A 26,465-nucleotide genomic window follows, 5' to 3' on the forward strand; every position below is an offset into this window, starting at 1 on the left:
TTGTTCCCTATCCACTTTTTCCCCGCTTAAGAACCCCAAACCTGTAGGTTGATACTCATGTTCAGAGCACCTGGACAAACCTCTTTATATAGAGTCCCTTACCCAAAACTATGTTCTGCAGACCCTCATCTCCTGAGATTCTCCCCACAAAAAGGAGTCTGGGAAAGACTGCATATCGTGTCTCCCTTGGTGATTTAAAATGCACTTTACAAAGTAAAGGCTCTCAGGAACTTTGCAGTAAAGAACCTACTTACCCCAGTGTATTCTCTCCATAAATGGAACCATTTTCCAAGCAATGTCTAATAAAACACAGTAGAGTTACAGTTTTGTAGACCATACTTTGGGCATATTTCCTTAACCTATTGTCAGTGTTGTTGAGTTTCTAGATTAGTGTTTCTCAAAAGTGTATTTTCCACCACATTTTTTCATACTTAGCGGGCTCCAGCCATAACAGGCCTCTTTATTCATCCTCTATCAGGCCAAAAAAAATATTCTCATTTCAGAAACTTAGCACTGCCTATTCCCTCTGCCTAGAACTCTGTTCCTCTAAATAGGTAGTGGCTTATTCTTTCTTTCATGTCATTCAAGGGCCTGCTCAAAAGTCAGCTTTTCAGGGAAACTTTCTGTTACCAGCTGAGTTGGATCCCCCGCAAAATTGATATGTTGAAGCCCTAACTCACAATGTGACTGTGTTTAGAGATAGGCCCTTTAAGACGTAATTAAGGTTCACTGAGGTCGTAAGTGTGGGGACCTAATCTGATAGGATTGGCATCCTTATAAGAAGAGAAAGAGATGCCAGACACTTCATTCTCTACCATGTGAGGACACAGTGAGAAGGTGGCCACCTCCAAGGCAAGTGAGGAGACCTCACCAGAAACTAACCCTGCCAGCATTTTGATCTTGTATTTCCAGCCTCCAGAACTGCGAGGAAGCAATTTTCAGTTATTTAAGCCACCCATTCTGTGGCGTTCTGTTACGGCAGCCCTAGCAGACTTATATACCTTCCTGACAACCCCAGCTAAGATAAGCATTTCTATTATTCTCTCTTCTCCTTGTCCTGCTTTATTCTTCTGCAGAGCACTTGTCACTACTCAACATTCTATATGTGTATCTCCTGGAGATTGAGAGGCAGTGGAATATAGCAGAATACAGTGCAGAAGGGTTTGGGCTCTGGGTTCAAATCCTGATGCCACTTTCTAGTGTGTGATCCTTGAGCAGTTATGAAAGCTCCAGGAACTTCTTAATTGGTAAAATGGTGATGACAAAAATAGTCCTTACTTGAAAGGCACTATTATAATAATGTAATGAGCTATAACCCATAAAGTACTTCAACTAGTACCTGGAACAAAATGTGCACACAATAACTATTACTTGCTAGTGGTTGTTATCTGTGTACTGCCCTGGAATGTAAACACCATAAGGATAAGGACCTTGTCTTATGGAAGGGTATGTCCACAGCCCCCGGATCAGGGCCAACAAAGATAAATAGCTGAGATTCAGTTAAACTAAAGAGCTTTTGCACAGCAAAAGGAACAGTCAGTATAGTAAACAGACAACCCACAGTGTGGGAGAAAATCTTCACAATCTATACATCTGACAAAGAACTAATATCCAGAATCTACAATGAACTCAAACAAACTAGCAAGAAAAAACAAACAATCCTCGGGAGGACAAGATCACGCAGATCGCCTGAGGTCAGGAGTTCAAGACCAGTCTGACCAACATGGTGAAACTCCCATCAATCTACTAAAAGTACAAAAAATTAGCTGGGCATGGTGATGGGCGTCTGTAATCCCAGCTACTCGGGAGGCCGAGGCAGGAGAATCGCTTGAACCCGGGAGGTGGAGGTTGCAGTGAGCCAAGATCACGCTATTGCACTCCAGCCTGGGCAACAAGAGTGAAACTCCATCTTGAAAAAAAAAAATCCCATCAAAAAGTGGGCTAAGGACATGAATGAACAGTTCTCAAAAGAAGATATACAAATGGCCAACAAACATATGAAAAAATGCTCAACATCACTAGTCATCAGGGAAATGCAAATCAAAACCACAATGCAATACCACCTTACTCCTGCAAGAATGGCCATAATCAAAAAAAGTAAAAAAAAAAAAAGGAGACGTTGGCACGGATGCGGTGATCAGGGAACACTTCTATACTGCTGGTGGGAATGTAAACTAGTAAAGCCACCATGGAAAACAGTGTGGAGATTCCTTAAAGAACTAAAAGTAGAACTACCATTTGATCCAGCAATCCCACTACTGGGTTGGGTATCTATCCAGGGGAAAAGAAGTCATTATACAAAAAAGATACTTGCACACGCATGTTTATAGCAGCACGATTCACAATTGCAAAAATGGGGAAGCAACCTACATGCCCATGAATCAAGGAGTGGATAATGAAACTGTGATACACACACACACACACACACACACACACACACACACACACACACACACACAATGGAATACTACTCAGCCATAAAAAGGAATGAATCAATGGCATTCGCAGTGACCCAGATGAGATTGGAGACTACTACTCTAAGTGAAGCAACTCATTATGTAAAACCGAACATCGTATGTTCTCATTCATAAGTGAGAGCTAAGCTATGCGGATGCAAAGGCATAAGAGTGCCACAATGGACTTTGGGGACTCAAGGGGAAAGGGTGGAAGGGGGTGAGGGATAAAAGACCACAAACTGAGTGCCGTGTATACTGCTCAGGTGGTGGGTGCAACAAAATCTCACAAATCACCACTAAAGAACTTATGCAACCAAACACCACCTGTTCCCCAATAACCTATGGAAAAAATTTAATAAAAAAAGTAAAAAATAATAAAGCTACAGTAATCAAAACGGACTGGTATTTGTGCAATAATTAACAATTAGATCAGTAGAGCAGAACAGGGAGTGCAGAAATAGACCCACACATTATTGACTTCTGATTTCTGACAAAGGTGCAAAGGCAATTCAGTGAAGCAAGGGTAATCTTTTCAACAAATAGTGCTGAAACAATTAAATACCCACCTGCAAAAAAAAGAAAAGAACTCTAACCCCTACCTCTCATCATTCACAAAAGTTAACTCACAATAGACCATAGACCTAAACATAAAACCTAAAACTATAAAACTTCCGGAAGAAAATATAGATCCCTGTGATCTTGGGTTGGGCAAAGATTTCTCAGACACGAAAAATACAGTCCATAAAAGAACAAATTGACAAATTGTTCATCATAATTTAAACTTCATCATAATTTAAAACTTACAATATTTGAAAGACATTGTTATGTAAATGAAAAGACAAGACACAGACTGGGAGAAAAGATTTGCAAATCATGTCATATGTCAGATAATGACTTCTATCTAGAATATATGAAGAACTCTCAAAATTAAAAACAACAACAACACAATTTTTAAAAAATCAGTAAAATAGTTCAACAGGCATTTCACCAAATATGATACACAATTATTAAATAAGCACATGAAAAGATGCTCAACATCATTAGGGAAATGCATACTAAAACCACAATGAGATATCACTTCCCACCATTGGAATGGCTAAAATTAGAGTCACCATATCAAGAAAAGCTGAGTATGTGAAGGAACTGGAACTCTCATACACTGCTGGAGGAGTTATGAAGTGGTATAACTACCTTGGAAAACAGTCCAACAATTTCTTAAAATGTCAACATATATTTACCATATGATTCAGCATTTCTACTAGGTATTTCTCTAAGAGAAATGGAAGCACATATATGTATAAAGACTAGTACAGGAATGTTCATGGCAGCTTTATTTGTAGTAGCCTAAAATGGGAAGCAACCCAAATGTCCATGAGCAGGTGAATGAATAAACAAATGGATATCTATACAATGAAATGGTATTCAGCAATACAAAACAATGAAATTGACATATACGACAATATGAATGAATTTCAAATAATTATGATGAGTGAAGGAAGCTAGGCAGAAAGAGACATATTGCATGACTCCACTCATATAAAATTCTAGAAAGTGCAAACGGATGTACAGTAACAGACAATAAATGAGTGATTGCCTGAGAATTGAGGGAGTGGGAGAGGTGGAGGACAGGGATAGGAAAGGACACAAGAAAACTTTGGGGGTGGTGGGTATGTTCACCGTTTGATTGTGTCGATGAATTTGTGGGCATATCCATATGTCAAAACATATCAAATTGTACACTTTAGGTATATGCAGTTCATTGTATGCCAATTATACCCCAAATGAGCTACTTAAAGAGACAAAAAAAGAAAATCTTTACAATTATGCTCTCAAAACTTTCAGTGTGGATCAGGATTACCTTGGATCCTGTAGATGATACTACCTATCTCCTCCCTTTCTTGAAACTTTCTTTTGCCACCATTTTCCTAACGTTATTCCCTCTAGGCTTCTTTCCCACCTCTCAGAGCCTCCTCTCTTCTCAGCTTTTTTTTCTTGGTTCTTATACTTCCTCCTATGTCTTAAATGAGAGCATTCTTTAGGGTCTGTAGTTGGTTTCTTTTATTCCGATACATACTCCTTTCTGAGGCATCTCTCCATCCTTCCACCTCAGCTACTATCTATATAATAATAAATCCCAAATCTATATGGCAAGACTTGGCCTCTCCATATTTCTACCAGGCTCCGATCGAACACCTCTACACCACTTCCAACTTAATTTAAGACTGTAAAATGACATATCTTTCCCCACCCACACCTGCTGCCCAGCATATGTTGAGGTCTCGGTTTGCAGTACCACCGTCTCTGCAGCTAACCAGTGCACAGTGGATGAGAGCATGGGCTCTGGATTTGAGTCCTAACTTTGTCACTTACCAGATTTTTTTCTTGGGCAAGTCATTTACCTTCACTTTGCTTTGCATCTCCATCTTTATAGTGAGTCTGTTCCACATAAGATTACTGTGAGGATTAAATAAGATTATAAACATAAACTGTTTTATATCGTGCCTGACATATAGTAAGTGTTCAAAGATTACTTTGTGGTAATCTTTGAATTGTGTTTCAGGGCTGTTGGTTTCATTTCTGCAGCTTTCTTGTCCCCTTCTCTCTCCCTCTGCCATCTCTAATCCCAAACTCATTATATCTTACTACAATGATGAGACAGCTTATTCTAATCTCTTCTCTTCAGTCCCTTCTTTAAAGTACTACCTAAGTGCTCACTGAGCTGAGGCCAGATCATGCATTTCCATGATCAAGACCTTTAACTGGTCACCTTCGTTCAAATAGCATGGAACACAGCAGGACATTGAAGAGTCTATAAGCTCTGAAGAGTCTATAAGCTCTGACACCACCCCATTCTTCCAGCCTCAACTCATAAGACACTCTGTGGCCTAGTTCAGAGTTTGGGTTCTAGTAGAATCAAATGTTTGTTGAATAAATGAATAAACCAATGCACTTCTCAGAGAAATATTCTGAGTAGGATAGACGAAGAAGAATTTCTACATGTGGGAAAACCCTCGTTTCTCTTTCCTTGATATTAGTTGTATCAACTATGTATAAAGGAAAATTCACTTTTTTCTAGACATAAGTACTTAGGTACAGTGACATAACTATTAAGACATTTTTAACTCTAAAATTTAGGAAATACAGGGAAAACTTCTACGTCTGAGAATACATAGAAAGAATATATGTAACAACGAGGTTTGCTTGGTCAGGTAATTTTCATTCCAAATAAACTTGTCACAGAAAAAAAACTCAGCTTCCCAGGGTCATCCCTACCCCTGCCAGATACATACGTATCTCTGAAGGCGCTTGGAAGACGGACCTTTCAATTCCTCTACACTTAGTAGCTGAGTTATAGAGTAACCTGCCAGCAATCCTATCAGAATTCAGCAGGCTATTTAAATAGAGCAAAGTCCACACAAAGTTCCACTGAGACATGCTGAGCAAAGGCCAGAGCCCCAGAAGAAAACAAGTGCAGCCTCAGAGGAAAGTTGCCCTGGTCCCGACTGTGACTCCCACGGTCCCCGTGGGGTCTGTGTGGTTGACAATGGGCTCTGTGCTGTCAGCTTTCATGAGGGAGCTCCCTGGCTGGTTCCTGTTCTCTGGGGTTTTCCTCCCTGTGACTTTGCTGCTGCTCCTCCTCATCGCTTACTTCAGGATCAAACTGATTGAGGGTAAGTGTGAGGCCACACAAGGGAGGACTTGGGCATCCTTTTCCACCGCACACCTTGAAATATACTGATGCACCGTCAGTGTTTTCTGGCCAGGAGAAACACATTTATTTTTGTAGGTCTCTCAATCAGTGTTCTCTCAAGTTCCTTGACCAATCTGGCCAAGTTTGATCCTTTGCACTGTGTGGATCTTGTGCTGGGATGTGAAGGCCTGCTGTAGGGGGCCTCACCTGTAGCACATCACACATCACAGATATACTGTGAATCAGCAATTCTGACATGTGGCTGCTTGTCTCTCTCTCTCTCAAGGCAATAGAGTCACATACGTGAAAACATTGATCATGGTCTGCCTTCTTTACATGACAGATATGTTTATGTGGCCATGTGCGTGCATGTCCGTGCATGTGTATGCGCCCATGTGTGTGCACACACACACGATTTTCTCATCCACTGAACTTCTGGTCAGGGAATGTTCCAAACGTTCTGCTGTCACAGTCTTTGTGAATGTAAAGCCCTGATAGATAAATATTTGACCTTGGTGTAAACGTTCCATGGGATTACAGTCTTAAGGTAGAAAAAACAAAAAACCCCAAAAAACTCAGGAAGCTTAAGGTGATTTGGAATGGACATTTGGGTCTTGGATTGACACTGTTTATTCTGCTATAATTAAAATTAATGAAACTGGGCTGTAACTAGTTAGACTATGTGTTAATACTGTGCCAAGTACACATGAGATTAATATCATCAAGGATAACAACTATTTTAGCAAAATCAACAAAGACCAGTCATATTTCTTAATTCAGATAGTGTCATATTAAAACAAATTTGAAAACCCCTCCTCTTCCACAAAAGCTTGGCAAGTCCAAGAAATGCCTTCATGTATGTTATTATATAAACAGATATTCAAAATCTTAAATCACTAATGCTATAATATGTAACCTAACTAACAGAAGTACAATGAGGGATATTTATTCCTAAGATAAACTTGAGAACATAAAGTAATCCTAGAAGACAGAGAGAGTATGTCATGAAATCAAGTTTTTCATCATAGCTTACTCAAATATCCCCTTAGCCTTTCATTTTTTGTATGTCTCATTTTTATGAATAGCCCTTTTGTTGAGTGGTCAAGCCATATTCTGCCTCACTCTATAATATTCATGTGATAAATTCTTTTCTTTGTTAAGTCAGTTTATCCTCCATTGCTCTAAGACCAGTCTGTTGGATGCTCTGTCACCCAGCCATTCATTACCACTGAACCCCAGAAGCAGCCTCCAAAAAGGAAGAGAAAATAAGAAATTCCCAATATCCTAATCATGGCTTCCCTTCAGTGTCTTCCAAGCTGAAAAGTTTTTCAGAGTTGTTGCAAAGATTCCCATCAGTAACACTCACTGCATCTCAGCCTCCCATTAACACTGAATGTCCCAGGGACAATAAAACGATGCTGATGTCACCACTGGGGACTTGGAGACTTCCTGTAGTTTCCAAGTTTCATCTCCAACTGCCTCCTTGGCTAGATGAAATTTTCAGTATTTCAAAAACTGCAGCAAGTACAGGTCTAGATAGCCTCATGGATATCAAGATCCCTTATTGGCCTCTACTTCCCAGCTACTACAGGCCAGTTAATTCAGTGGGACATCTGGTATTTGGGATAGACTCTGCAAAAAGAGGGTGAATCTATTTTATAGTCTTACTCATTCCTGGAAAAACATTTGTAATATGTAACATGTAAATGGGTCTATGGTATTTTATTTAGATAATTCTGAGGTATAAATGTATCAATCACATTCCTTTAGAATGCCCTCGAAAAGTCAACGTGCAGGGTATGGCCTGGCATCATAGGGGCTGATGCAGGGGTAACACAGTCCAAGTGCCAGCCCGTTCCATGTGTGTACATCTCTGTGATGATGCATGGCGATGCCCTCCTATCTTCAGCACATCCCTGACTGTGCAAGTTATCTAGAGATCAAGTCTCAGACAAAAGTTACTACAAGTTTGTAACTCAATACAACTGAAACTACTTCTGAAGAATTTGAGTGAAGGGAGCAGAGGCTCCCAATAACCTCATTTCTTCACACTTCCTTCCCCCTTCTTCATTCCAAATTCTGACGTACTACTGACTTTTCTTGACTTCTAGACTTGCCCACAACTGTAAGTCTGTCCCTTCCATCTCAGAGCCTTTATTTTTGTAGCATAGGATCTAATCCAAGGGAAAGCAAGCATGTCAGCCTCTCACGATGAGGGTCCATGATCACTGAGTAGAACCATTACACCAACTTTAAAGCTTACTCCAAACTTATGTCATATTCTGGATAGTGATAATTCTCATTCATTTATTCAACAAATATCTGTCAGTCTATCATATACCAGGGATTGTCCCAGATACTGTAACGGATTTTTACTATGGGTTTTTTAGACTAAGAGAAAATAATCCCAGTTCTAGAAAACCACATAAGGCATCTGACAAAATCAGCAGAAGTTAGAGGAGGTGTTGCAAATCTGTATGTTTCTGACTCTGGCCTCATTAAATGTCTGACCAAAGAGCTACAATAATAACCTGAACTTTTCCCTTAAGTCTTTTCCCCAAATGTCAGAGCTGAGCACTTCACCAGAGGCAGGATCCTCTGCAGTGAAGGGGCACCCTCAGCCAGGTAATGAGCCTCCATTTTCTGTGGTTTTTCCCCATTGTCTCCTACTTGGGCTTGCTCTAATTGAAATGTGCCCGGCGCTTCCAGGCTGCAGGTGGGAATTACAGGAAGAGTGACTGAGGAGGCAGAAGGAGCTATTTATCATGGCAGAACAAAAGATTTGTGCATCAGTTACTTAATGCAATGGGGTCCCATCTGAAATTTATTGTTGGAAAGAACACTAATGACTAGAAGCACTATTACTAGTGGCTGCCAACCATGTGGAGGATGCTTAGTGAGGATGTCAAAGGCGTTCATACACGAGCAACTCCATCTTGAATAGGGGCTGCGTAAAATGAGGCTGAGACCCACTGGGCTGCATTCCCAGACAGCTGAGGCATTCTAAGTCACAGGATGAGATAGGAGGTCAGCACAAGATACAGGTCATAAAGACCTTGCTGATAAAACAGGTTGCAGAAAGAAGCCACCCAAAACCTACCCACCGAAACCAAGATGGTGACGAGAGTGACCTTTGGTCATCCTTACTGCTACACTCCCACCAGCATGACAGTTTACAAATGCCCTGGCAACGACAGGAAGTTACCGTACATGGTCTAAAAAGGGGTGGCATAAATAATCCCCCCGTATTTAGCACATAATCAAGAACTAACCATAAAAATGGGCAACCAGAAGCCCTCGGGGCTGCTCTGCCTATGGACTAGCCATTCTTTTATTCCTTTACTTTCTTAATAAACTTGCTTTCACTTTACAAACTCACCCTGAATTTTTCTTGTGCAAGATCCAAGAACTCTCTCTTGGGGTCTGGATCCAGACCCCTTTCCTGTAAGAAGGACAGCATAGCTGAGTGGACTAAAGTAGTCCTCCCTGATGGCAGTTTTTGTTCTGTTGAGACTGGGCCCAACACAAGCTGGGTGAGGAAAGTGGGGGCCCTGGATGGTGTCTTTGACAGATTCCTGGTCAGGGTAGCAGCTGATGGGCAAGCTGTACTATATATTCTCTCCTGAAGTTTATATTCAAACCATCTTTTGGTTGTATTTCCTTCCTCTCCCACACGGAATCAGTACATCTATTTTTTTTTTTTTTTTTTTTTGGAGAAATTCTTGATTATATTTTCCAGTGTTAGCAGTCAACTATAGACGATGGATGTTTTCATTTTTATATTGATCTGGTCGTTTTAATTCCAAATATGCCTTTCTCCTAACAAGAAAAACCACCTGAACTCTAAGAATATGTAGCTTTGAAAAATTATGGTTCTTTCTGGAACATTTTCCTAAGGGTAAGTAGTACTGTCTTCTCTCCAGTTTGAGGGCAAATGAGATGACTGGACTCGAAATAAAATATCACCAGTTTGTATCTCCATTTCGCAGCATCCACTTAAAAAACTGTAAACAGATGGTCAAATGTCATGTCGTTAATCTTCCAACCAGGGTTATGGCAAGTGTAATCATTTCTATTTTGTTCCTGTAAAGAGAAGGACATTGATAGATTAACCGGCACGTTCGCAGAACCCCAGAGTCCTGCATTCTAAAACAGAAAACCAGCTTGCCTGTCTCATACAGCTGGGTCTGTCAGACAAGACAGCCATTTTAAGACGAGATGGAAAGCATGTGGAGGTATTGTAATCACTCAACATTAATCCCCACACTTCAAGGCTTAGGAGGTAATGGTGCATGTACATTTAATTAGTATGTAGAGAACATCCATTTTCTCACAAAGGAAGAAAGAAAATTCTCTAACATCCCGCACTCTTCAATCTGTGTCAGTTTCCTTGAGGAGTAGCTCTTGGGGTGGAAGTGTGAGTCTTGAACTTTCCACAGCCAAACCCTGCATCAGCCATTGTCATGGACATTTTGCATCTTCTAGGTTGGAAGTTTTCATTATCTTATTTCCCCAAGTCCTGAGATTCCCAAACCTCTACTTCCAGGCCACCCCACCCCCAAAACACCATCACCCTGATCAGGAACAAATTGTTGTCTAAAATGACAAACATGGCCAAAAATAGTCATTATTTAAAAAAAATTTAAAATGTGTCTACTGAAATGCCTAAACGTTTCTGCACAGAGTTGGACCCCAAAAGAAAGTCAGGTAGTTGACCAGGTCTTGGTCTTCAGCAATGTACATCCTAAAACAAACAACTAAAGTACTGATAATATACAGGCTGGTTAGGCATCTTTCACTGAACTTCATATTCACTCTACTCAATCTCTTGAAGCTTCAGTCTCCTGCTCTGTAAAATAGAAATAACAGCAGGACATACTAGAGGACTGGTGTGGTGATTAAGTGAGGTCATACATATAAGGTTCTTAACAGTGCCTGTTCCGAACAACTGTTAGTCATTATTATCCCTGCAGACTTCAGAATTCTAAGAAGGCACTGTTTGTGTCATTATAGCATTACAGTAGCTATTATTAAAATAGTTTTGGGATAATTAAGTACATTGCCCAAGGTTACCTACCCAGAAAGTGGTGGAAAGAGGATTCGAACCCTGGCTGGCTCCAGAGATAGCCCTCTTCACCCACACACCGCCTCTGGAGTACCAAGTCCTCAGTAGCGGTTCTATCTGTTGAATCCTTTTGGTCCAGGCAGATAAACAACTTACCACCAACTGTGTGACAGTTTTAAAAAGGCAAGAATTTTACAAAATCTTTGAAGAATTTGATCAATCTCTTAATATAACAGGGGTCATAATAATTATTGATGATAGTGATTCTTCCACATAAAGATCTGCCTGAGTCAGATCACATTTCTTTACCTGTGATCCAACAGGGCACACTGCATTGCTTGCAGGACTTTCCACAACCACGACCTTGGGTGTTTTCAAGGCCACCTGCCTATCGAATCTCTCTGCACACACTCCTAAATAGACCCAACGAAATGAAATGACAGTCAAATTGCAAGCTCTTTTAGGTGAGGGAGGCATTATTTCACTTCTCTCACTCTCCACTTGGTGCCTAGCAGAGAGACACTTTATTCACTGGGTGGATGACTCACTGTAGCTTGACGAGCTTCCTCTTGGCCTCTCCATTCCAGTTCTCTCTCCACTCTTACGAGTTTACTTTTTTTCTATCTCATGCTTCAGGTCACCCATTGTCAGCTCTCGCTCATTCAAAGAACCCTATTGTGCAGCTAGCCATTGGTAATTAAGAATAAAAGGGAATAAATTACTCATATTTCAGTGAGTTAAAAGTCTAAGCCATGGGCCATCTCAAAGGAATACCTTTGAAATAGTGATAATCTACGGAAAGTCAGTGTGACTCAGCAGCTGAAAGTGTGGTCTCTGAAGTCAGACTGCCTGGGATCAAATCCTGAATTCATCAGTTTCTCTGATCTTGGGCAAATTACTTCATCATGACATCTCTCTGCCCCAGTTTGCTCATCAGTAATTTAATAATGATGACTAGCTCATCATGTCATCACAAGAATTGAATGACAAAGATTGCAAAGAGCTTCACACAGTGCCTGGGACAGAACAAGCACTCAGTAAGTATTGGCTATTAAATCTTGAGGCCCATGTCGTTGGGGGTTTGTCACTCTCCAACGCATATGTACATTCCCTAACATGATAAGCATTTGTGGAGGCCTGGTCAGGGAAAGTGCATGTGTCCCGGGGTACATGGCATACAAGGTATCAAGCAAGGGATAAATTGCACGGGCTTTATGTGGGAGCCTAGGAGAACATTTTCAGGTTCAAGTCTATAAACATGTTTGTTATCTCCCATGAGATTAGAAGCTCCTGGTCTCTGGCTTGATTAATTATAGTTCTGAAAACAAAACTTTTGAGGGTGAAAGCAGGATCAGTTGTGTATACTGGTTTCAGGAAGAGAGCTGTGTCTTCTGATGTGTCAGGAAGATTCCAACAAATATGTGTCAGAATCTCAAGAGGGATCTCAGGGCTAAAGATCAAATCTAGTTATCACCAGAGACATAATAGTTGAAGCCAAGGAGCAGATAAAAGCACAGAGGTGGCACACTGTAAAAGCCAAAGGGAGGAGAATGATGGGGGCAGGCTGAGAGAGGGGTTGTGTCAAATGCTACTGAGGAAGAAAACTAGGGATTGGAAAATGCCACTAGATTCAGTAATTCGATGTCATGGTTGAGTTTTAAGATTTTAGTAGAGTAGCTTTAACTGAAATTATATATTAAGGGGTTAAGGAATGAGCAGGTTGCAAAAAGTTGAAATAGACTCATCAGTAAAATATACCAAAAGGTAAAAGGGAGAAACTAATTTGACCTGTCTAAAGACTCTTAGAGCCCAAACACATTTTTGGGAGGGATAAGCAGGGGCAGACACTGTGACTTGCTGTGGGGGTTTCAACTTAATCAACAAAATCTAAATATACTTAGCATGTAACAATTCTCATTACAGTGGTAATTTGTCTGCTCTAACCACGGCCATTCTTTAGAAAGAAGCCTTTACATTTCCACTGGCTGTGGCTGAGGAGGTGAGGATAGATCCTATAATATGACCTGCTTGGAAGACCTGGACTTCTGTGACTTGCCAAGGCCACCAGTGTCAGATATGCTGGCCAATACTCCTTATGAACTCTAAATGACCAGTGGCACTCAGATGTCCCCAAATTACTAACTAATATTTTTCCTTTCAGTTAATGAAGAACTGTCCCAGACTTGTGATCGCCAACATAATCCCAAGGATGGCTCATCCCTGTACCGGAGAATGAAATGGACGTGACATTGGAGACTTTCCAATAACTAAAGCACAATGAGTTTCTACTGGTCAGCAAGCAATGGTCAACAGTTCAGCTAATAAAATAGGTTGATAAACTAGAACCATAACAAAATAGAAAGAATACTAAGATACTTGTTCTGAACTTTATTGAAAAGTGGCAGCTATTATCCAAGAGGACTTCTCAGAGACTCAGTAAAACAGCAGCTCTTGAAAAGTACCAAGAACAGATTTCCTGGGTATATACACTGGACACATTGTAACTTTTTAACTTTTATTGTGACTGTGTCTGCCCTAAAGGGCATATTTAAAAAATAAAATTCTGTAGCACCTTACTACATAATCCCATGGGAACCCGTATTATTCTGATTTTAGAGGTGAAGAAACTTCGGTAGAGATCCAATGAATAGCAAAAGAAGAAAGCCTTGGAGAGAGCTCAGTAGATTCTGTATGCAAGAATATTTCCACTTGCTCTTCTTGCAGTTCAGCAACTCTTAAATGACACTGTTCAGGTATCATTTTTGGACCTGACTTTGCTTCTCTCCTTTTCCTGATTGCTTTCACAAATCCTTATTGTCACAAACATGAACAAAACAAGTGGAGTGTCCCCACACTAGGTATGTTTCACCCACAAATGTAGCTTTCAGCATGATGCAACGTGGAAATGTTGGCAATTTGGTAATGGGAAAAGGAAAGAACGGAATGTTCACATAATTCCTGAGGAGGAGAATACAAGTCTTTGCCTGTAATACCAAAATACAGGGAGCTATTTCTAACTATGCAGAGAAGTCAACATTTCACTACACTTCTTCTCTTTCAGTGGGAGCCCCAAAGAGACAACATAGGTAATTGAAAAGAAACTCAATTCTAGGGGTAAACTAGATTGTGGTTACTGTTGTGCTCCCTACATTCTTCCAGTTAACATAAATCAAAAACGTTCAATGCATTCTAAGTGTAAGACTCGTTACATTCCAATCGTTGTGCAGGACACTAACAGGTTGAGTGATCCACTTTATAAAACATAATCAGTGTGGTCACCTGTAAGAAATCCCCGTTTCAGTGGTGGCTTACGGTCATACAAAAGGTTGTGTGGATGACCCAAAGCAAGAATACACCACCAGTGCTGGATTTTTACTGCTTCTTCCCCTCAGCCCCACCCTAAAATTGTTGATACCCATTCCGTGAGTAGTCTCCATTTGCACTTCTTGCATAATATAAAACTTACTGCTAGAATAAATACTGCTAGAATAAATAATTTCTGCATTTTACTGCCCTTGATTACAATGAAAACGTCTGCTGGGGTTTTCAGACTGAACTAATTCAGAATAACAGTGCTCTTGCCATATGGAAGGAATAACAATATTCTTTCAGTTTTGAGAGAGATCTCTTTTTAGCCCCTGGTGGAAATCAGCTTATGTAAAAATGCTTTCTTTAACAGAAAGTGTGAAAGGACACATCATCTTCCTATCTCAGGCAGCTGCCAGCCAAATTCGTGGCTCAGCTATCAAGGTTGCTCCATCTTCCTCCAATAATGGGCACTTTAGAAGCCCAATTCCGGCTCTGACAGGTGCTGGTCCACCATCTCAGCTATTGTGATAACAGATAAGCTCTATACAGACATGTTTTTAGCACCAAGCACTACCAAGTACTTCAGAGCAAGACCCGTTTCTTTTTCTGCCATCCAATGAAAGTAGAGAATCTCCAATGAAACTGACTAGATTTATGAATGTTTTTATATGTAGAGAGGAGCAGAAACACGTTCATTTTCCCATTAAGGAACAAGTCTCAAGGGTTTATCATCTTCCTAAAGGCACTGCTAACAAATTTGTCAAATCCTTTATCCAGCACAGCTTTACCAAGCAGCTACACAGTCACACCTTTGCTCTTCTCATTCTCATAGGTCCAGTTTAAGATCTCATTCAGGCCTGAACTGCTTTGGTCCTTTGCATTCCTGCTGCCAAAACAAGCTGTCTTGGCCTCCAACTAGACCAAGTCGGCAGTCTCCCTACATAATCCTACATTCAGCTGCAACCTATGCTCCAAGGCCTTTCACCAGGGGCCAGAAATGCTCCCGCAACCCTAAATGGTCTCACTACAACAGTTTCTAATCTTATTTCAAATGCTATAGTATCTGAGACAGTTCACCAATACGGATAATGTTTCTCCAACTGCAGACCTTCAATAAAACACTTTAATAGGTGCCTTAATTTCTGTCACATTGCCATCATTTTTCAATAAATTTACCAAAAAACATATATATATATATTATATAATATATTGGAGACAGGGTCTTTCTATTCACTCAGGCTGGGGTGAAGTGGTGCAATCATAGCTCACTGAAACCTGAAAATCTTGGGGCTCAAGTGATTCTCCTACCTCAGCCTCTGGCTACAGGACAGGAGTGCACAGCCTCACTTGGATTTGTTTTTGGTTTTCTTTTTTTGGTAGATACAGGGTCTCTGTAGATTGACCATGCTATTCTTGAATTCCTGGCCTCAAGCTATGCTCCTGCCTCTACCTCCCAAAATGCTGGGATTATAGGCATGAGCCACTGTGACCAGCTAAAAATTTAATAGAATGAACTCAAAGCTGTAAATATTATCTTTCCATCTCTCTTGATAATCATGTTGGTAATTTGGCAATTTGGTGTTGGGAAACTGCAGGTCCATGACTGCTCCACATCCTAAACCTCAGTGATAAAACAGAAATTTGGGCAAGAAAGTACCCATTTTATGTTTTCTGAAATATTATTTGCAAACCTTTTAAAAAAATAATCTGGCCAGGTAACAGCCTCCAGAATTTTCCAGACATAATTTAGCGACTGGAAAATTCAGAAGGGTAAATACCCCTAGATAGTAAGAACAGCTTTTTGTTGAAATCTCAAGTTCTTTGGCAAGACTGAATATCAGAAATCAGAGTTCACAACTCTGATAACCATCAAAATTCAGAACTCTGATAACTCTCAGAATTCATGACATTAGGCACGTTTTGAAAATAAATTTTCTGATTTCTATTTATGAAAAAGTTATTATAATTTTCAAAGCATGCTCACAAGATTCTTGCTTTCTGACTTTATAATTGGTGTGCCAGTCAGAAGAGGCCTCGAATTTATCATAATGTAGGCAATGACACACAGTCTAACATGTGAGTGACAAGCAGACGATAGCAGAAAACATGTACTCAAAAATACCATCCAACGTATAATTACCATCAAACAGATTGGGGATTTAAAAATATTCTTTCCACTTTTCAAATTTTTCAAATCTGAGTTCCAAAATCTTATTGATCTACTTTCCTATTTATTCTATCATTTAGCCCAGTTTACCAGATGAGATTATAACAGCCAGAGAAATATTTTATAATACAATTTTTTTTTCAAAGACAGCCTTGCACCTGTAGTCACAGGTGGGAATAATTACCACCGCTGTTTCCAGTGGCTCTGTGGGTATTACTTCCCACAGATTCTCTCAATGGCCCCCGAACCCTAAACCCTATTCTTGCTGTCTCAGCTGAATAAAACTGAGCCCGAATCCCCACACACTACATTTCTTAGTCCACAGGACCTGTGACGACAAACTTTCTTCCTGTCACTGCAAATATGGTCTTCAAGACACCCAGGGAAGCTCAACCGATGATTTCAATGTGAGTGTTATACAAACTTTCTGATGAGACATACATTTGCAAAAACATTTGGTTCCACAGTATTTCTAAGGCTTAGCTTGCTGAGATTGGATTCTCCAGGGAGTTGTTGTTTTTGTAATAATTATAGAGAAAGTGAGAAAGGCCTTTCACAAGGCGAGAGATAATTTAGTGGAAACATCTCAAAGACGACAGTTATGCAAATTGTATTTAATGTACTTACTTTAAATGACTAGAGAAAAAAATTCTATGTAACACTTCACAAGAAATGTACCCTGTTGGTTATTTGCTCGATAACAACACCGTAACTCGGTGTGCCCTGACAAAACTTTTACAAGAAAGCATCCCAATCAGATTGGGATGCAGCCCCTCAGTGGCCTAGTTTGCCTGATACACAGAGGGCCGGGCCAGTGGACACAAAGTAAAGAAGGACATGAAGCAGAGGAGCAAGATTCAGATGGTACAGCTAAAATATTTCCTGAAAACAAAATGAAAAATGCACAAAGAAAACAAGCGAAAATATCCCTTGGAGAATTCGTAAAAGCTGGAATGGATTATGTAACCAGGCGGAAGGAATCTGGCACGCCAAACATTACATTTACAAACTTTCAACGTCGCTTTCACCGTTTCAAATAGTGATGTTGGCAGCATCATCAAATTACAGAAGAGCTGAAAACAGATTTTTGAAATGCTACTTTTCACAAAATACTACGACTTCTGATGAAAACTATCACTCGAGTTTGTTTTTTAAAAACCTTTAGAAAAAGAGAAGTGACAAGTTTAGAGAATAAACAAACTTTATTTTGTAACAGTATTACAGGAAGCAAAATATCATTTAATACAACTTGAAGCTGCTATAAATCTAATCTGGCATCATAACTATACATAGGGTCAAAGGCAAAGGAAAAAATGTTCAATATAGTTAATAAGTCCCTATCAGGTCTCCAGTACCAGCTTTAAATGGTATAACTTTCTTGTAACCAACAGAACACCACCACAGCACCCCCCCTTCTCCCCAGCGTCCTCAAACCTGTGTGAATCATCAAACTAGCTGAAAGAGATAGGCCTGCTCAATAACAAAAGGTCAGTTTTACACGTGTAGACAAGGAGGTTTAATACAAAGCAAGAGTTCTACCCAAGTGTTCAAACAATGGAAAGAATTGAAATTTGGATTTGTTAAGAAAGAAAGCACTAAGGTTTTAAGCTGCCTGAATCTTTTAGTAGAAGGGAAGAAAGAGTTTTCTCTCTCTTCCCTCCTGTTCTGGAATGCTGCCGAAGGGCATGTGTCTGACAAGCATTGGCAGTGTGGTGCGGCAGGGTCTCTAAGCACAGTGCACAGTCAGTGAACTTCTTCATAATTCTCCAGTCCAGAGATTCTGACTCTCTACTAAAAGTAGAAAGTCACAGGACTGGAAAGTCAAAAGGGTCCAATATAAAAAAACATCCCTGTGAAATTCTCAAGTATTAGAAAATTTTCAGGATGTAAGAAATGCTTTTAATCTGTATTAATATTTTCTCATACAGTATATTTACTGCAATTTGAAACTCCGTAAATATATACTGTGAGAATTCAGGAAAAGAATCCAGAAGAAGGAAAGCCACTATCTAAATTAGTCACAGAGTTTCCTTTCTGCACAACAGCACCTGTTCAGGTGAACAGCACCTTACCAGCTTGGGCTGGCTTTGTTCACTGTCATTTGATCAAAGTGAGTCATTAAAAGCAGGTAGTTGCACACAAAGTAAACAGAAAACAAAACCAAAACCCCTTAATTAACAACAACAAAAAGAAAGAACCAAGAATATTTAGAAGTGGTTATAAAACAAAATAATATATTAAATGCATGGGAGCAATATAGACCAGAGCTGGTAAGGAAAGGTTTGGTGTTGGCATTTTAATTCTTCAGGCTTCTGGTCATTGTTACCAGTTGTAGCATAAATTCGCTGGAATAGTGGTGTGGCATTAAGACTCGGAACGGTCAAAAAATCTTCAGGGGTTCACAAAGTTGAGTGTTGTTTAAAAAATAGCTTTCTAGGAGAGAAAAAAAATAGAAGGCTTAAATATTCCAAAAACACAGGCTTGAAAAAAAGTTAGGCAACATTCATCAAATTTTCAATCAAGTAATCAACAGTTACTGTCTGCCTACTCTTACAGTAAATAGTATGTTTACCAGAAGACAAGCATGAGACACTATTCCACTCTCGAGGGCCTTGTAATACCTGGAGAACTGACGAGTATGCTAAAAGCAACTGGCAATTAATAGTTCACTGCAAAAGAATTTATTAGCATAAAACAGAGACAATTCACATAGTAAGAATTTAAAGAGAGAAACCAGGGTAGATTTTAAAGTTATACTCGGGGAGGGGGAAAGTCAAAGCCCATTTTCTTTGTGCTAAAATGAATGGAAATGGTGCTTCAGGTGGAAAAACACAATGAGGAAAGAGGCATGGAGGTGAAGAAGTACACGGTTATTATGACAGTAAGATGTATGTGGGGGAAGGATGCAGAAATGAATGGGATTGGTATAGTGAGTAGTAAATAAAGGTACAAAATATTAGGTCTATTCTTTCTTTAATAGCCTGAGAAGTACCAGCTTGATCTAATAGACCAAAAAAAAAAAAAAAAAAAATGAATTAAGAAAAAACATTCGGACGAAAAGACCAGTTGGCAATCTCCTGCAATGGTCCATGGCAGAGAACAAGAGCCACGGAGAGATAAAAGACAGGTCAAAGAACCTGGGGTTGGCCAGTCATGCAGGACATGAGAAGCCCAGGAAAGGAGGTTGGGATTGCTTCTTCTTTGGTTGTGAGGAAGCGTTTGTCATGGTGTAATTTATGTTTTGAAAACACTGCTGTGGCTTCAGTGTGATGAATAGGCTGAAGCCAGCAAGGAGTAGAGGCAGGAACAACGGTCAGGAGACCACTGCAGGAGTCCAGCTGGATGAGGAAGCTGAAAAATGTCAGGCATTCCTGCCAGACAGCCAGGACCCAAACTTGAGTGGTCACCACAGAAATCAGGTGGGAGAGAAATTTGAGAGGCACCACTAAGAAGAACAATCAGAGTGTGGTGGTTAAGAAGGAAGTATAAGAGAGGATAAGGTTTGGAGTATGGGACCTCAAAAAAAGGAGAGAATGAAGGCTTACAGCCTGGGTGAAGCATTAGGCCTAGGGATATAGATTTGGGCATCAGAACAAGGGATAAGTGAAACCAACAGATAGAACTAAGTCTCATGTGAGCACAGGAGTAAGTGAAAGCCACAGAGTCTTACAGAAGCCCACAATCAAAGGTAAGTGGAGAAGACTAAAACAACCCATGATGGTGCAATGGCTCTGAAAGAGAAAAGGGTTTTAAGGTGGCAATTGTTTCATTTTATATTTCAATTTGGTTGGAACATTTGGCAAATGATAGGTAATCACAAAGGACAGTGGAGAGTGGTAACTAATGTCTTTTCCAAGAGACACTGGTCCCAAAGTCAATTAGAATGTACACTCTTTTGGTTAGGTAAACATAAGTCTTGCTTTAATGAAAACAGTCCCTACCATTTAGATTTATCACAGATAATATTAGAGCCTCTTGATTATTCAGGACAGATTGATTAATCAACTTCATTGTTTTCTACCCTGTTGTCTGCCTTAGGCTATTTCATTATTCATTAGTACTTCTGCTTGATTCTAGGCCGGGTGGGAAAAAAATCAATGGAGAAAACACAAAGTCTTTTTTTAGGTTAGTAATTATGAAAAGAAATGTGGGGGATGATAAAGGGAAATAGTTTCAACTACCAATCAAATTGGATTTGGCGGTTATGTGACACCTTTAGTCATGGTACCTGTTCCTGCTCCTTCAGAGCTGGTATTTCCATTTGCTTTGTTTAGTAAATATGCATCATTTGTTGAACACAGCTGCCATTTTGCCTAGTTTATGTTATTAAAAGAACAAACCCCTGATGCTAGCAGGGCCTGAAAACCTACAGAGAACAATGTTTAGGATTCTAGTCTCTATTTTCTCTAGGCCCTATGTCACTTTATTTCTTTGCATCTGTTTTCATCAAAAATAAAAATTTCACTTTGTAATGAGTCATAAATTTGTAAAGAAAAGCTAAAATTAAACTTGTTTCAAAGTTATTAGAGGAAACTAAGCATATGTCGGAATTGAAGGGAATAGATCTTGATCTCAAAAAACTTCAACATTTACTGAGCTAGAGAGAAAAAGACATAGTTACCCAAATAAACTCAAAATGTAATCTATTTCCATTAATAAACTTTTTTCTGGTAATGAATATTATAAATGATAACCTTGATGTGCTCTTAGGATTCCAAATAGCTTTCAGAATCATTTTATTGCCATTTTAATGTTAAAACTTATTTATTTTCTCATTCTTTAAAAATCAGTAAATCAAGTTTAACTCTGAGTTAATTAGATATTGTGTCAAAACATCCCAGTTCCTTACTGCTGTGGATGAACAGGGAGTAACTTATTGTATGAAGACTTTATTTACATATCCACGTATCTTTTTTGACTGTTTCTTGCACTTAAACACATGTAGAAATATGTTCCTAAGTACTAAACCGTTTGTTAGCTTTTGAGCTGGGAAAGAGAAGAGATAAAGATAGAATCACCAATGTCACTGCTACATAAGCATCAGAAATGTTGTACATCAGAAATATTGTACTTTTCTGTCCTCTGTGAGATGTCTGTGAGAAGTAAACTTAATATCTGACAATTTTTTTACAGGCTAGAATTTGGGACTAAATGATTTATTACATATTCTAACCAAACTGAAAACTAGGCACTGGCTCTTCATGTAAAAGCTGTAAAAGTTTCAAGAATATTCTTTTCTTTCTCTAAGCTTGAATTCTACTCATATTCATAGAAGTCTGGGCATCTTTGTCAATACAAATTGACAGGCATTAATTATAGACATTAATTCAACCTGCTTTCACTTTTACACTATCACAAGGTTCATTCTGAGTTTGGGTAAGATAATAGCTGTTAAGCATATGGATTATACTTTATGTATTAGAATTGTCAACAAAAATAAAAGCATTCATACTACTGTTCTGTTTCCAAGTGTCACTGTTCCACCCTGGCCTATACAATGTCAGTAAACATTTCTAACTACTATAGTCACATTCCCTGGTCTATGTCCCCCTCTTTTGGCCAATGTGAGAATAGATCAATGTGGCTCAATTTCATCTAATCACAGGTGTAATTCTATGTCTTAAGCACTCACAGAGGGCTCAGAGAGTTATTTATCCCTCTCAGTGCACCCAATAAGCAGTGGTGAAAAAAGTCCATACACCGAAGTTCTATGATCTTGCCTGAAAAGCACAATATTTGAGTTTCTAGAGACAAAGGCCTCACGTATTGATCTCAATCTTGAGTGCTCTACTCCAGAAATTGACTCAGTAAATTGATTTTAAGAAGCATTTGACAGAAAACACTAGCAATGCTGCCTTTAAGTGATACAGCACTCATCTAGAGAGACGTCTCAATAAAAATGCAAAAATGTGGTTTTCCCCCAAATAATACAACAATGCAAATAACACAAGAAAACAACATTTCTTCAGATTAATGAACATTCAATTACTACAGAGCAATAATATAATCAAAGATTCTGAAAACAGGAATGAAATATTTACTTAAGGCTGGGCACAGTGGCTGACGCCTGTAATCCCAGCACTTTGGGAGGCTGAGGCAGGGAGATCAGGAGGTCAGGAGATCGAGACCATCCTGGCCAACACGGTGAAACCCCGTCTCTACTAAAATTACAAAAAAAATTAGCTGGCCATGATGGCACGCGCCTGTAATCTCAGCTACTCGGGAGGCTGAGGCAGGAGAATCACTTGAACCTGGGAGTCAGGGGTCACAGCAAGCTGAGATCATGCCATTGCACTCCAGCCTGGCCACAAAGCAAGACTCTGTCTTAAGACACTGCATTTCCTAAGCAAAATTGAACTCCGTGCACTCAGGTGTAAAATCAAATTTTAAATGATACTTTATGGATTTGACAGTTATTTCAAAAGCTGAACTTTTCATTTTATTCTTCTTTGGTCCTCAATTTGCTTATTTGATTTTAATTTCTAAACAGAATTTCCATTGTTTAAATTATAAAAATTGGCCGGGCACAGCGGTTCATGCCTGTAATCCCAGCACTCTGGGAGGTTGAGGAGGGCAGATCACCTGAAGTGAGGAGTTTGGGACCAGCCTGACCAACATAGCGAAACCCAATCTCCACTAAAGACATAAAAATTAGCCGGGCATGGTTGCACATGCCTGTAATTCCAGCTACTCAGGAGGCTGAGGCAGGAGAATCACTTGAACCCAGGAGACAGAGGTTGCAATGAGCTGAGATCACGCCACTGCACTCCAGTCTGGCTGCCAGAGAGAGACTGTCTCAAAAATTAAATAAATAAATACAATAAAAATCCCAGAGCCAAAAATGCAAGCATGCTAAATTTCCATTTGGTTAAACCCAGAAAAAAGTTAGTTCTTAAAATGTCTGTATTATCACTAAAATATACACGAAGTGTAGCCTGCGGCCCCTGAGGACGGCTCAGTCTCTTTACGGGGATCATAGAGTCAAAGCTGTTTTCATTATCATACTAAGACATTATGTCCTTTCCAGTGTGTTGGCATTTTCACCAATGGTGTAGACAAACAACAGTGAGTAAACCTATTGGCAGCTGAGCCTACATAAGTCGAAGCAGCGGAATGAAACTATATTTGAGGTAACCTTATTCTTTTTTTTTTTTTTAGAGGCAGGGTCTCGCTCTGTCACCCAGGCTGGGGTGCAGTAGTGCAATCATAGCTTACTGCAGCCTTGAACTCCTGGACTCAAGGGATCCTCCTGCCTCAGCCTCCCAAGTAGCTAGGACTACAGGCACATACCATCACACCCAGCTAATTTTTGAAATTTTTTGTGGACATAGGCTCTTGCTATACTGCCCAGTCTGGTCTTAAAGTCCTGGCCTCAAGCAATCCTCTCACCTCAACCTCCCAACATGTTCGGATTACAAGCGTGAGCCACCAGGCCCAGCCTGACACCTTATTCTTTAGGCCTGACACCTTATTCTTTACCAGTGTGCACTCGCAGTAAAATAGAGAAGACAGTTTCACTTAAGGATGTCCTTGAGGAAACAGAAGAAATATTAATTATCCTACATCTCAAGCCTGAGTGTGTCTTTTTAATATTCTGTGTGATGAAATGGGAAGTATGCACACGCCACTCCCGCTGCATACAGAAGTACAACAATGTCTAGAGGAAAAGCATCTATGCGAATGTCTGCACTGTGAGTTGAAGCAGCTTTTTCATAAACCACGTTTCTTACTTGAGAGAATCACTGACAGACAAACGACGTTATTCAATTTGGATACTAGGTAAACTTTTTATCGAAAATGAAGTTGAGCCTGTCGCCTCAAGAGAAACAATTGACAGTACTTGTTGCCAATGATAAAATTCAAGCTTTTAGGTGAACATTAGAATGTGGAAAATGGTGTTTTGGCCACCATGAGCTTGATAACGTCCCAATATTAAGACTCTTGAGATCAGTGGCAGCGAATGACCCCCTTACTGTCTCCATCATTTTACCTTTTCCAGGATGTCATACAGGTTGATCATGCAACATACACAGTCTTTCTAGACAGACTTCTTTCACCATGTGATGATTTTTAACTTAACAAATATTTGGAAAACTTCTCAGTTTTGACTTATGATAAATTTCAATAGATATAATTCACATGAGCAAAATCTCTTTGGGCTCTTCAATGATTTTTAGGTGTATAAAGTGGTCCTGAGACCATTACGTTTTAGAACTGCTTACACCCAATCTGCTATCACTAATCTACTGCCATTTTCCTCTGTCACAGATATTTGTGTATCTGCTGAGTAGAGGGAGAAATTAAATCCAGTGTTATTCTCTGCAGTCAAATGAAGCACAGTATCTGTTCTACAAATAATTCAGCAAAATGCTTTTGCTTCTCCTGGTTTGCTGGAACATGTTCACGCTGTTTGGAGCCCCCACCTTCTCAGGAGGCTCTTCTGTGGGTCCTTTAAGGCCCAAGTCCCATCTTCAGGCCTTTCGGGACTGGGCTGACCTTCCTGAGCCCTGTGTCCTCTGAATGAACCGTATTACTCTCAAAGGCCTACGTGCTAAAATAACTTTACTTCAAAGAGTAATACAGATGCTGAGCTCTATCTGACTGAACAGGGAAAAAATACTGGATTTAATTTTTATAGATGTTCCTATGAAGTTCCTATATGATATTTTATTGCTGGTTTCGTTTCCAAGTTAAATTCGATCTTCCTCTTAGAGATGTCCAGTTTAGTCTCCCCACTACTAACTGTGTGAACCAGTATCTTGGTGTCTTTCCAGGGTACTTCATCTAATCTCGGAGCTTCTCAGTCAATCATACACACTACTGATAAATTCATATTACTAAAGGACATGGCATGTAAGACTGTCTGCAATTTGCCTTGAAGAAATGTTTCTAGCTGTGCTAACTCTACACATAACTACGACAGAGGTTTGCTTTTCCCGACATCCTTCCCATTGTTTTCCCATGTGCTCTTTCCTCCCTCCCCAGTCTCCAACCATCCAGACTGCCCTTGGTGCTTTGCACAGAGGAGCTTTCCTGCAACCTTTCTGGAGAGCTTTGTCTTGGTTGGCCAATCAGAAGCATTTCTCCTGTCAACTTTCACAGCCCTTTATCTAGGCTTCTCTTCAAACATACTGTTTTTGTGCCCTGAATATTATGCATGTTCCTATGCCTTCCTCTCTCACACACAACTATAATAGTCCCTTGGACTCATAATATAGATTAATGAATCCAGAAGTGAAAGTACCAGGGACTAATTTGTAACATAAGACTGAAGAATAAAAGCTTGAGGAAACGGGGGAAGAAAAAACAACAGAATTGCATTATGTCTTTACTAATTCCCATGTTTACCATTACTCTCATCTGCCAATTTTCTTGTTTAAGTGGAAAAACATCAGGTTCGTTTTTCTGTTCTCTTTTGTTGATTAACCGTATCAATGATATCCCACGAGGACTCTTACTTCTTTAAAAAACTGGTTTCCTCAAATCACTGAAGCCGTAACACGAGTTTCTAAGAGTAGTAGAGCTGGCCCTAAAGCTGTTAAGGTCTTCTGGTTCACTCTGCTAGGTCAAATCTTTTGCGAATTTGATATAAAAGCGTTCTATAAAATCTTAAAGCTTCTTTTAAAAAACAAATGAACTATGGTCAGGCTCCACTCAGTATACTCTATTAGAGCTGAGGTTTTGTCACCCTTAGGTTCATAAGTTGGGTAGCAATGAGAAAACATTTCTCTGCAGCATCAAATAAGAGCTTAAAAATACTCACTAACAAGCTTTCAT

The 26,465-nt window shown here is 39.7% G+C and overlaps 2 protein-coding genes across 9 annotated transcripts in view; one reads left to right on the top strand and one right to left on the bottom strand.

Moving 5' to 3' along the window:
• The first annotated feature begins 5,886 nt into the window (after positions 1-5,886).
• Positions 5,887-15,660, top strand: SMLR1 (small leucine rich protein 1). Its single transcript, XM_023230630.1, has 2 exons — positions 5,887-6,127; positions 13,374-15,660. Exons 1-2 carry the CDS (start codon positions 5,890-5,892, stop codon positions 13,457-13,459), a joined length of 324 nt encoding a protein of 107 aa, XP_023086398.1. The 5' UTR covers positions 5,887-5,889; the 3' UTR covers positions 13,460-15,660.
• Positions 15,661-17,871: 2,211 nt separating this feature from the next.
• Positions 17,872-26,465, bottom strand: part of EPB41L2 (erythrocyte membrane protein band 4.1 like 2) — a 226,252-nt gene continuing 217,658 nt past the window's right edge. For all 8 annotated transcript variants that reach the window (XM_023230628.1, XM_023230626.1, XM_023230624.1 and 5 more), the window contains one exon: positions 17,872-19,121. The gene's annotated coding sequence lies outside the window, so the exon portion shown is untranslated. The remainder of the gene's footprint in view (positions 19,122-26,465) is intronic.

This window comes from Piliocolobus tephrosceles, chromosome 5 (assembly GCF_002776525.5).
Source record: "Piliocolobus tephrosceles isolate RC106 chromosome 5, ASM277652v3, whole genome shotgun sequence".
Classification (NCBI taxonomy): domain Eukaryota; kingdom Metazoa; phylum Chordata; class Mammalia; order Primates; family Cercopithecidae; genus Piliocolobus; species Piliocolobus tephrosceles.

Bases quoted from the DNA above. Each gene is read 5' to 3' on its own strand.
- SMLR1 (XM_023230630.1), top strand. From the start codon at position 5,890: ATGCTGAGCAAAGGCCAGAGCCCCAGAAGAAAACAAGTGCAGCCTCAG. The intron at 6,128-13,373 runs GTAAGTGTGAGG...TTTTCCTTTCAG, and splicing joins CAGGATCAAACTGATTGAGG to TTAATGAAGAACTGTCCCAG.